This window comes from Lepidochelys kempii, chromosome 14 (assembly GCF_965140285.1).
Source record: "Lepidochelys kempii isolate rLepKem1 chromosome 14, rLepKem1.hap1, whole genome shotgun sequence".
Lineage (NCBI taxonomy): Eukaryota > Metazoa > Chordata > Testudines > Cheloniidae > Lepidochelys > Lepidochelys kempii.
The window spans coordinates 23855084-23868048 of NC_136393.1; the positions used below are offsets into that span (position 1 = coordinate 23855084).

At 50.2% G+C, this 12965-nt stretch overlaps 1 protein-coding gene across 1 annotated transcript; it reads left to right on the forward strand.

Moving 5' to 3' along the window:
- The first annotated feature begins 11150 nt into the window (after positions 1 to 11150).
- Positions 11151 to 12109, forward strand: RNF222 (ring finger protein 222). Its single transcript, XM_073312013.1, has 2 exons — positions 11151 to 11166; positions 11415 to 12109. Exons 1-2 carry the CDS (start codon positions 11151 to 11153, stop codon positions 12107 to 12109), a joined length of 711 nt encoding a protein of 236 aa, XP_073168114.1.
- The last annotated feature ends 856 nt before the right edge of the window (positions 12110 to 12965 follow it).

The window sequence follows — 12965 nt, forward strand, 5'->3', positions numbered from 1 at the left end:
CCACTCGCCCTGCCAGGGCATTCTGCTTCCTCAGCCCTCCCCCGGCAGGAGCTGCTCGCACCCCCAGGCCTGCAACACCAGCACCCTGCACGGCTCGGCTCTGCCTTGGAGAGCCACAGCCCAGGCCTGGGTTCATGGGCCAGGTTCTGCTCTCAGCAACACCCACTGTGATCCACTCTCTGTGTGATGGTAGCTCCGGGAGGCCCTGGTCAGGATCAGGCCCCAGGGTGCTGGGAAGTTACAAACACAGAGGAAGAGACAATCTAAATAGACCAAAGTGAAGCCCGGTTCCGCAGCAGTAAATGGGGGTGCCCCAGCAGTCACCAGGCTGTGGCTGAAAGGCAGGTCGGGTAGGAAGGAGTTACCAAATGGATTGTAAATGTGTGGCCTCCTCCTCAGTGCACCCTTGTGGCAGCCCTGCAAGTGGCCACCCACCTCAATTTCCCTCTTGGGTCCCCAGTAACTCGATGAGAGCTTGTTTTCGAGTCCATCAGCATATTGATCATGAACAAAACATATTGCAAATAGTCCCAGAGCATACAGTCCTTGTTCTCACCAGGACCCAGTGTTGTCTTCACTGTGAGGCTCCTTATACGTACTCTTCCATCCCTCTGCCAGGACCACCAGTCCAGCCCTCCCTTCTGCAGTGCAACCCCTCTCTTCCCAGCATGAACCCCTCCCTGGCCTGTCTGCTGGGAGTATCCTTGCCTGGGAGCATCCCTCACTCCCCTGGTCCTCTCACAGGTCCTCGGGGGTCTACCTCTCTGGCCTGGGAGATGTCAGTAGGTGAGGTCCTTCTGCTTTCAGCCCTCTCCAGCCCTCTGGCCCTGGCTGTCTGGGTTCGGGACACCAGCCAGCAAACCCCTCTTTCTGTTTCCCTGCCTTCAGCCTTCTCCAGGGAAACACCTTCTCTCTGTGGCAACTTTCCTCTCCTGCCCTTCCCCTGTCTGACTCCTGACTGACCTTTTAGAGCCCCCAAGTCCCCTGTCCTCTTGACTGGCACAGCTGAGGACACCTGAAATGGAACTGGCAAGCTGAGCCCAGTTACATTTCATGGCCCCTGTTAACCAGACCTGATGTCATCAGACACAGAGCAGCTCATTAATGGGGAACCGTGTATGCGTGGGCGTACTCTGCACAACACACACATCTCCGCTCAGCACTTCCTTGCAGCATTTCCTTTGGATTGTCCTGATGGATAATTCTGCCCAAATCAATCTTTTCCTGCAGAAATTTTTGATTTCAGTGAAAGTCCATTTTCTCATGGAAAAACTAAATGTTTCTACTTTTACTGTAGATTAAGAGACCAGCAAAGCAAAAGTAAAATCTCCAGGAGAGACAGAGCATGGTGTTGTTTGACTCCTCTGCATCAGGCTGTCTCAGAACACACAGTGGCAGCAGGGGTGGGGCCCTCTCTCAACTGAATGTCTGGAGCCCAGAGAAGAAGTCATAAACAGATACAAGTTACACACATTACGACACCCACACTTACATTACATCATCTCACCAGAGTATATTCCTTACTAGTAACCCAGCCATGCCACCATTCAGCAACTGTTTGCATTCCAGATCCTCCTCATGTGTTCGAAGCCAGGAGAGAGACCGGGGGTGTATGGATAGATTCATCCATGTTGCAAGAGCCTGAGGTGTAAACAGAAATTCAGAGAAGGGCGGCACGCTTGCAGGGAGCTGAAGGACACAATTCCAACTGGCTGTCCTGGAATGTTCCTAAAACTGAAGGGAAGGGTGAAATGATGGCTGAGAGCAAAAGCCAATAACTGGAGAGGGACATATGGAGTAATCAAAAAATGCACCCAAAGAAGGCAGGGGGGCTGGTAAACAATTTGTGTAGTGGGAGTGCTGAGATTCATTGAACCAAACTGTAAACTCTGTATGTAATGGAAACTACTTCAAGCCAGGGGGTGTGGCAGCAGCCTCTGCACCCCTCGTTCCAGCACCTATGAAGGAAAGACCGGAGGGGAGCAATTTCTGGGTAAGGGCCCAAGGGAGCCAAGGAATGGGCCAAAGGGGAAGTCCACCTGACACACAGCTTCCCAGACACCTGCATTTTCAGTAAGAAATCCAAGGCAGACAGCTGGCTGCAGAGAGGCAATGGATCAACTTCAATACAGTCTGTTTGTTGGAAATGATGGAAGCTGTATACAGGGGTTAACATCCCCCATGGTTTGAAAGATCACAGAGATTATATCCAGCAGCCCCCATTCTCACCTGAGGCTTCTGTAACACAGGAATCCCTCACTGTGACTTTTGGATACTTCTCCAAACCATTTGTGAGTCCTGAATGAAGCTTTAAAAAATTTCTAGCAAAACAAAAAATAACAAAACATTTTCTCTGAAATTCTTGCCAGTATTTTTTTGTTTCTCATCAGCGCTGATCCTATTGGGATCTGGGAAGTGGGCGGGCAAAGCCCAAACACTGCTAAAGGACCCCCCTTCCCCCAGCCTAAGAGGAGGATCCACAGGACCTGGACACCAAATAAATCCGGGGGACAACAAATGAAATAACAGGGACAGGAGTGTGGTCAAAGGGTCAAACAAAGGGAACCAGATGGGGACACCGAGCAGAGAACCCCAGACAGTGCCTCTCCTAGGCAGGAAATTCTATAAATCTTTCTGGAGAGATTTCTGGGACTTTGTGAATTGTTTTGTCTTCCTAACCTTTCCAGTCCCAGCTGGAATTCAGAGGTGCACAAAACTGAAATACAAGCATGAATGGAACATCTCTGAGCCTGAAAAAAGTTCAGCTTGAATTTGGGGCAATGTTTTGGGGTTGGCTCTTGTTTCAGCTGAACTTGGTTGCCAGGCCATAATCAAAATACATCTGCTGTGTGCACAAAATCTCTGCAAATTGCAAACGACGCCAAGCAGGAAGGATGCCATGCAATGTTAAAGTGTAACAAAAATACCCAGAAGCAAAAAAATACAGGGAAGAAATGGAACAGTGAGAAGTGTGCAACATACAAAATAACTTTGGTTGCATTGTGGATGGAGCAGAAAAACAAGCCCAACAAGTTGTTCCAGTGTCTATCTATAGCATTGTGAGCTCATAGTTTCTTATAGCCTGTGGAGACTATTCAAACTATGGAAAGCATGTGTTTATACACCATCTCTATGTCGGTAGAGAACAAACCAAAACCAGCGAGACTCTAGACTGTCTGGAATTGACCCTTGTGTTGGCAGCGGCCTGGGCTAGTATCAAGCATAAATGCTTGGTGGGAGATCAGAATAATAGAATCTTAGAAATGTGGGACTGGAAGGGAGCTCAGTAGGTCATCTAGTATGGTCCTCTGCACTGAGGCAGAACTAAGTATTATCTAGATCATTCCTGACAGGTGTTTGTCTAATCTGCTCTTAAAAACGTTCAGTGATGGAGATGCCACAATCTCCCTAGGCAATTTATTCCAGTGCTTAACCACCCTGACAGTTAGGAAGTTTTTCCTAATGTCCAGCCTAAATCTCCTTGTTTGCTATTTAAGCCCATTGGTTCTTGTCCTATCCTCAGTGTTTAATGAGAACAATTTATCACCGTTCTATTTATAACAACCTTTTATGTACTTGAAGACTGTTATCATGTCCTCCCTCAGTCTTCTGTTCTCCTGACTAAACAAACCCAACTGTTTCAATTTTTGCTCATAGGTCGTGTTTTCTAGACTTTTAATCATTTTTGTTGCTCTCCTCAGGACTTTCTCCAATATGTCCACATCTTTCCCAAAGGGTGGTGCCCAGAACTGGACACAGTAGTACAACTGAGGCCTAATCAGTGCTGAGTAGAAGGGAAACATTACTTCTTGTGTCTTGCTTACAACACTCTTGCTGATACATCCCAGAATGATGTTTCCGTGTTTCGCAACAGTGTTACATTGTTGACTCATATTTAGTTTGTGACCCACTATGACCCCCAGATCCCTTTCTGCAGTACTCCTTCCTAGGCAGTCATTTCCCATTTGTATGCATGTGTAACCCACACACCTCCTGGGTGTGGTGCTCTGTCCCCTCTAGTGGCACTGAGACCACTTAGCGATTAATGAGTCTGCAACAGCCTTAGCTAAGGGCTTTTAGCTCATGCAGTAGAGGCTCATGCATTTAGCTCCAGAGGTCCCAGGTTCAATCCTGTCCGTCAACAGCTGGGCTCTGTGGATGTTACACATGCAACTGCTTGTTCCTTCCTAAATGTAGTAGTCTTCTTCTTCTTCAATGCTTAGCCAAACCGTCAGCGGTAGTGATCGTTCACCATTTGGTCCGTTCCTGTGTGGCTGCAAAGGCTTGATGGGCCAAGAGTCCAATCCATGTAATACAGAGTCTGCCCCTGGGCTGCCTCCAGCCCTTGGTCAGTGGAATTTTATCCTGCATGTTACAAGCCACCTGGAGAACCGTGTTCGCTGGAACATCTTGTGGCATTCTCGCGACATGTCCAAAAAGCGTAAGGCGCCGTCTGTAGACAATGGCCCCAGTATTCTGTAGACCGGAGTGACTGTAAACATCTGCATTACAAATGAAATCATTCCACTTTATGCCCAACACATGACATTGGCATTTTGTGTGGAAAGCCTCCAGCTTTGCCCAGTCTGAACGGCGTAGTGTCCATGTTTCGCAACGCTATAGCAGGACAGAGATGATACGGCTCGAATAGATCCTGAACGTGGTTGTTGTGCCGAGACGATGTTGATTCCATATTTGTTGTAAATGACCCTTGGCAGACATTGCAATGTCAATCTGGTGGAGAGTTGGAGGAACTGGTGAGTATAGAACCCAAATAGCAAAAGCTGGAGACTCCTTTTACAGTTTCATTATTCAAAGCGATTGGAATCATGGGTGGACCTGATCTTAGATTTTGCAGCTTTGTCTTTGAGCATGAAACATGGAGGCCAAACTTGGCCGCCTCCCCCTTCATTCGCTGGAGTGCCTCATGAAACCTGCTGGGGCTCTGTACTAGAGGAACAACATCATCCGCATAGTCAAGGTCTGAGAGTGAGAGATCACAGATCTTAATGCCTATGGGCCTGATGGCATACTGAATTATGAAATCCGTTGCCTGACAAAAGGGTGCAGGGGCTAAGACACAGCCCTGCCTGACACCAGATAGTGATTTAAAAGGTGCCGATACCTGATTCCCCAGATGTACATGGGCAGTGGGTCCAGTGCAGCTCGCTAATCGAGTCCAGCAGGGTGGTTGGGACACCTACACCCTTTAAGGCCTTCCACAGCACAACTCACTCAATTGAATCAAATGCAGCCTTAAGATCCACATACGCCACATGCTGGTGCTTCTTAAAGTCACGGTGTATCTCCGACAACAAGCAGAGGGCCAAGATGGCGTCTAATGTGGACCTTTCCTCATAAATCCTGAGTGTTGGGGATGATGCTTCCGAGGCACCAGGGGCTCCAAACATGCCTGCAGAGGACGCGCAAACACCTTCCCTGGAACGGACAACAAGGTGATCGGCCTGTAGCTCTTACATTCACTGCACGGTCCTGAGCCCTCATAAAGTGAGATCACAATACCGTCCTTCCACGCAGTTGGCAAGGTTCCAGTTCTCCATGCCAGGTGAAAGATGGCCAGAAGTGATTTCGCTACAGGGTCAATAGCACATTTTAGCAACTCTGGGAGGATGCCATCACCACTGGCTGCACGTCCATTTTTCAGTTTGCAGATGGTACACTTCACTTCATCCAACATTGGTACATCAGTCCAAGTGTCTGGGTCTGAACCCACAGTAGCTGTGAATCATCCAGCTCTGAGCAAGCACCAGCTGGAGGGTGGGTCAGGGCACTGTGATAATGTTCCACCCAGCCAGAGAAGATGTCATCATCCAATTTACATGGATGACCTTGGCTGTCGTTCAGGATGCCTTTCATAGCGACTACTCTTGAGCACTGAGACTGGGGATTGTGTGGAATGCTGGCTTGTCTCCCCTGGCTCAGCCAAGTTCAGCGTCATCCGCTACTTGGTTATAACATGCCTCGCAACTGCAGGACTTTGCATTTTTCATGATTGCATTTCATCCTATTTATTTCAGACCATTTCTCCAGTTTGACAAGATCATTTTGAATTCCAAACCTGTCCTGCAAAGTGCTTGCAACCCCTCCCAGCTTGGTATTGGCTGCAGACTTTATAAGTGTATTCTCCATGTGCTCATCTAAATCAATTAGGAAGAGATATTTAATACAAGGTGTTCATTGTCAGTCACCATGCCCCACTGTTAGAGGGGAGACGTATCTACTGGGCAGGCCGGCAATGACAGAGTACAGAAATGAACTCTGGCTTTGCCAGGAGAAAACACGGGGGCTGTTCAGTTTAAAGAGCCAAGGGAATGGATTGCAGGAAAACTCCATGTCAACAAGGCTAGAGCAGAAGAGGAGGTTTGGTTTACAGATGGTGGTAGCCACTGTGTCCAAGGACAAAGGAAAGAAGGTTTGGCAGCAGTGAAATTAATGGATGGAAAGGTCCTAAGTACTTTGCAGTACAACTGTGGGAGTCGGCCAGCTCTGTATGCAGAAGGATCATCAGTTAGCAGCCTGCTGATGGATGAAACCGGGTCCCGCTCCAAGCTCGCCATAGTTCTGGATTCGGATTGGGTGTTCAGGGGAGCTGTGGTACTGCTGGCCTGAGGGGCTCGGAACAAGTATTGGGCTATGGATGGAGGCGAGCTTGAATCCAGCACTATGTGGGAAATGTTGGTTGAAGTAGCCAAGCAGTTTGACAGAGTGGAGATGGTTAAAATTTGGGGCACATAGGAAAAAGGGATCTCAGTAAAAGGGATTCAGGAAGCCGACTGAGTAGCCAAGGTTGTAGTAGTAACTAGACCTCCCTGGCCATGGGAGCTGGCATTGGAAACTATCCCAGTAGCAGTTTGCACTCTGGGTCAGCAGCAGCAGCAACAAGCAAAGGTAGAGCAGTTACAAAGCATCCAGAATCAGGATTCAGCATTAGGTCCTCTCTGGGAGTGAGCTCAAAGGCAGGGTGTGAAGGTAGAAGGTCAGGACTGAGTAATGGAGCAAGGACTCCTAAGTGTGAAACCAGAAGATGGTTTGGTCTGGGCTGTACCATGGGATATGTGACAAGATCTGTTATTGTGGGTGCATGGAGTGTGCTCATCCCAAACAGGCCAAGGCCAGAGACGGGTTGGCAAAAATGGGATGGTGGCTCAAATGGGAACAGGACCTAAAGGAACATCTTGATTCTTGTCTGGTTTGTGCCAGACACGATCCAGCGAACAGAAAACAAAGCAGGACTCTTATGAACCAGGCACCCAGGTGGTCCATGGGAATAGATTCAAATTGACTCTAAAGGGGAGTTGCCCTTCATGCCATAGGGTAACAGGTGTGTTAGTAGATGTGGATACTTTTTCACACTGGTGGAAGCCTTCCCCACTAAAAACATGACCGCCATCACTACAGCTGAACAACTGGGGCACAGTCTGCTGTGGAATGGGGGTACAAAGGTAATGGATTCAGACAATGGTAGCGGATTTGTGGGGGCTGTTGCCGAGGAAGGTGCACGCTGCTGGGTATCGACCAGAAGTTCTACATCTCCTGCCCTCCAGCAGAGCCGTCCAAGCCAGGCAAGTGAATAGGACCATTACATGTGAACAAAGAAATGAGGTCTTACATATGCCAAGTTAGTCATGGGCAAAATGACTCAGGCTTTGGGCCTGCGGAGCTCTGTTGTGGAAATCTTGCTGAGTGCCAGAGCAGCTCTGAGGAGCTCAGTCTGTGCCAACCTGCCGTGGATACAGGGTGGTGTATTTAGCTAAAGGCCACAAGCGAATCTTCCTGCCTGGGTCTGTGTGGCTTGGGCCTACAGGCCCTATTCATGTTAAAGCAGGGGAGGGGAGTCGGTGGGAGCTGGCATCCAATTCCCTGTGAAAATCCCTGCTCCCGGTGAAATCGATTCTGAGTCTTTTCAAGCCCTGAGCTCTGCTGAAAAGCGGTTACTGGCCCCAGCCCCATGCCAGGAGGTGGGCGGGGGGCTGTGTGTAGGTCCCTCCTGCCGGACTCCACCCCCACCCTTTCCTCTCGCCAGACGTCTGCTCACGCGCTGTAACCCAAGAGTCATCTCTGCTGTGCCCATGTGCGTCCTATGCCTCTGGGAACACACTCTGAACCCTGCATGCTGCATGGGCAGCTGATGACGTGAAATTACCTGTGCATTGCCTCTGGACAGATTCCAGGGCTTTATCCAGCATGGGCTTCAGATCCCAGCAATACCTGGATCTGCCTGTAATGCACCCTGACGCCTGCCCAGTAGATCCTAGAGGCCCTACTATATCTGTTATAGTCTAGCTGGGGTGGGTGAAGATCATATCACTGTAACACTAGAGATCGTGCTATGGGAACTCATCCAAGATGAGATTCTCAGAGCCACTTAAGAGATTTGTATGTCCAGTTCTCATCACAGTTCATGGGAATTGGATGTCCAGATCCACTAGGCAGCTTTGCAAATCTCAGCCCAAGCCAGCAAGGGAGATTCAAATTTATGTGGCAACTGGTGAAGATCTCCAACTCAGAGGTGATGGTGGGAGCTGGGAGCTGCAAAAAGCCCTTAACATCTTATTTGTTAACCTTAACATGCCTTCTTACTTGGAGACTGTAATAGGACTATGCAGGAGCACCAGGCAGCTGGGACAAGTTCAGCACAGCTCATAGTTCCTCCTGGCTTGGCCAGAGGGAACCTTCTTTGGAACATACCTGGCAAGGTGATGCTTATAAACCTCAGTGTGGCAGCACATCTAGGCAGGCCAGCTGCTAGACCAGAGTACCCAGCCCTACTTGGTAGGAACACCACATTGTAATTCAATGTGGCAGGGGGAGGGTTGGGTGCATGTTTCACTGAGGCCTCGTGCATTGGAGAGGCCTGGCAATGCATGCAGCAGGAGGAACAGTGATGTCTCAATACCAGGCTCTGCGCAGAGGTGAACAATGTTATGATGGTGTTTCTGGATTACCTGCCACCTCAGACACCTGCTGCTGGCTCCTTGCCAGTCCCCAGCTGGAGAGATGGAGTGAGAAGCCTTTAAAACACAAACGAGTTCCACCACATTCACTCCTGGGGAGCTGTCCTGTTCCCTTCATGGCCATTGTGCAATGCAGAAGGGATGATGCACAAAGCAAACCCCAACTTGTTATATAGGTGGCTTGCACTTGTTCTCCTTCGCCAATGCAGCACCAGGGAGGTCAGACGCAGCAGGCCGTGGTCCTTGGACACAGGAGTTATGGGTGGAGAAGCGATTGAACTCTGGCCATAGACAAGGTAAGATGTTTCCAAGGGCAGGAGGCTTGGGAGCTGGGGGCTGGAGCATCTCACAGGTAGCTCTGGTGGCTAGGTTAATAGGGAAGAAAATGCTGGAGTGGAGTCCCTGCTGGGCTCCAAACGCACTCACCGGATTCCACGCTGGTGGAAGTGGGTCCATTTACAGCAGGTGTGACTGGGATCCATTGTGATTTCTGAAATCCCTGGACTGGAGGGGATATGGCTAGGATGGCGCAGGGGGTGAGTTAGGATGCTGTGTCTTTCACCTCGATGACACTTGTTTAGACTGCGCCTAGGTCAGCAATGGCAGAAAGCATGGCAGGGAATGTCAAGTAAGTGTTGGAAGGTGTTTTTACATCTGTATACAGTAGTGAGTCCATTCTAGGGATGCTGTGTCCAGGTTTGGGGTCCACACTGCCAAAACCATGTGAACAAATTTGAAAGGGCTCGGAAAAGAGCTACAAGCATGAGCCGAGGTCTGGAAAACCTGCCTTATAGTGAGAGAATTCAGAAGCTTTAACTTAGTTTCTCCAAGGGAAGGTTAAGAGGTGACTTGATCATGGTCTACAACTATCAACATGGGGAAGAGATTTCTGACAGTAAAGGAGCCTTTAATTTAACAGAAAAAGATGATGAGCTGCAAGGTTGGAAGCTGAAGTTAGACAAATTCAGGCTAGAAATAAGGCACGCATGGTTAGCAGCGAGGGTAATTAATCATTGGAACATCTTACCTACAGACATGGAGGGTTCTCCATCACTTGCAATCTGAAAAGCAAAAGTGGATGTCTTTCGAAACGATCTGGTGAAGCGCAAATAGACGTTACAGGCTTGACGCAGGTTTTACTGGGGGAGCTATCTGGCCTGTGTTATGCAGGAGATCATAGTAGATGATCATAGTGGTCCCTTCTGGCACTGGACTGTATGACCCTGTGAAAGTGACAACCTCCTAGCTTACCCTGTGAGGGCTGCTCTGTGCATGGAGAGGAATGGGCTGGTGTCTTAGGTGTCAACTTGGCAAAAAACACCCTTGTGTTGGCACTGTCAGTCTCAGCAGGGAAGCAAAGGACCGAATGGGTCATGGAGACTGAACTCCGGCCCCAACCCTGCAGGGCAAGGCAGAGGCATGTTGTAGGGCAGGCATGCCCTGCTGCTGCTGCGGGTTTTGCAGCATTTCAGTGATTAAACAGAGGACTGCGGTCTCCCGAGCTGAGAGATGAGAAGAGATGGCATCATACCTCATGGGAAAACCCAGAAAGGGTGGTGGGGCCAACACAACCAGTCTTCAGTGTATGAAATGTTCAGCTGGTTTGTGGAGAGCCTCAATCTTTAGTTTACCTACCTACCTACCTACCTGATTGCACACGCACCACTGTGAATCTGACTGTCCTGTGAAACCTGCTCCCAATTCTCCCCTCTGACCTGACTTCACCCCATTTTTTCACTCTATCTGGCTTTTCCCGTGGTGCGGGAGCACCTCCTTTCTGAGTGGCATGGGCAGGTTGGTAGCTCGTGGCCTGGCTGTACATCACACACACTGATGAGCTTTTTAGCTGCTTCCAGTGAAATCTGGAGGTCCTCCTGGGCCAGAGGGTGCATTTCCTAAATGGCTTGTTGCGTCTGCCATCTGGCACTGGGCAGGGTTAGCCAGCCCTAGCTATGGATTGGCTCATTTTCTCTTCATATTTTGCATTCAGAAATGTTGCTCCAGGCAGCCAAAAGCCCAAAGCAGCTGAGATTCTTGTGAAGAACATTCTTCCAGAAATGCCTCACCAGAGCACCCTAATATATATAGCACTCCACAATTGTCTCACCCATCCATCAGAGAAGGAGGGGATGGCTGCACCTTTCTCCCAGGGCCAGGCCACCGCAGGGAGGAGAGATGGAGAAGACAGGAGGTCAGTGGGGAGACAGGACAGGGAAGGAGTCAGAAGATGAGGCTACTGTATTTATTGTGGGCATGTGGATTGGGAGTTTGGGGGCCATAGCCAGTTGGAAGACAGGGAATTAGAGTAGCCAGTCAGAGGGCAAGGGAGAGACAATGGGAAGCATAGAATATTAATGACCGGATGTGATCACTGGTACCTGGGTCTAGCTGCTGTCATTGCTATTTGTTATTGATGCCCATCGTTTCTCTTTCCCCCAGGTGCGGAGCATGTGACTGACATGACTGGGATATCTGAGACTCACACCAGCAAGGAGAAGCCCCTTGGTGAGTGCCCCGTGTGCTATGAGAAATTCCACCCGCTGGAGGCTGCCCAGAGGACACTGAGATGTGGACACACCTTCTGCCACGACTGCCTGGTGAAGTGCTTGCTTTCCTCCAGGCTAGACGGGCAGGTCCAGAACAATATCATCTGCCCTGTCTGCCGCTATGTGACGTTCCTCAGCAAGAAGGTGACCCGCTGGCCTCCCAAACCAGGGGAGTCCCCCAAACCTGTGGAGCTGGCTCTCTCACCCTCCTTGTTGCCCCACCTAGCAAAGTCAGCGCCAGACAACACCTTGGTGGTCCCCAGCCATTTTGTGATGCCAGTGCAGAGCTATGGCAGGAGTGACAGCATGAGTGGCATCCCCATGGACTCAATGGCCATGCCGGGCAGCCTGGCTCGGGAAGCCCATGTCTTCATGATCAGTGATCATGGGATGCCGCTGGTGGAGGAAAGCTGTAGGTCAGTGGTTAGGGGACATGGCACAGAGGTGCCAGAGTCAGGGGCATCCATGAGTTCCCTTGGGATGTGGTGCTGCCAGTCACCCATTATACTGGCTGTTCTCCTCATCTTGACAGTTGCCCTGTTGGCGGCCGTGTTCCCTTGGGTCCTGTTGGTGAAGAGGAGTTTCTGAGTGGGACTGGAGAATGCTCCAAACAGGACCCAGGCAGAGAGCTGTGCCTACAACCCAACACTCGCAGAGATACCCAGTGCCCCCAGGTGAATGCCCCCTTCTCTTGGGAATAACCCAGGATCCTTGGATTGTCTGCAATATGGAAATCCTGCAGGCGGCCATGATGCAAATACCTGTGGGCTTGCTGGCCAGTGCTTGTGTGGGAGACCTCTGAGGAATGCCCAGAGGCTGCAGGAAATGGCGCCGCGACTTAGCAGGTGTTGCACTTCCTTCTGACTGAGGGGGTAAACTGGTGCCCCGGTGAGATGCTGGGGGCCATGCGCCAGAGTAAGTGGGCGGGTGGTGCTGAGACAGCTCCGGGGCACAGAGCTGGCAGAGGTGCCGCCTTGGAGCCAAGAGGCCATGCCAAGGACTTGGACGCTTGTGATAAACGCGTTCAGACACCAAGTCACAGGACAGAATGCTGCCCGAGTCACCGTAGAGGCACAAGAGGCACCGGCCTTGTTATGTTCGGTGTGATTATTTCGCAGTCCTAGAACAGTTGCCACTAAAGTGTCCGGGATGTTGGTGGTAGACAAGGTTGCCTCAATTAAACATCCTCAGTGATGTGAGTTTGTTAGTCTGTTTTCTCCCTAGTGGACATTATACCCCTAGCGCCCCAAGGTGCTCAGATGTTGGCTCTGGCTGGTTCTGTGCAGTGGGGACAGGCAAAGCCCGTGGAGCTCTGGGAATGCCGCGACACCTTGCTGGGTTACAGACTCGTTAAAGAGCGGGCCTCAGCTCCCCGGTAACTTGAAGTCTTGAGGGTTTTCCTCAAAGATAATTCAATTGAAGGAAAAGCCCTCTAGCTACAGGG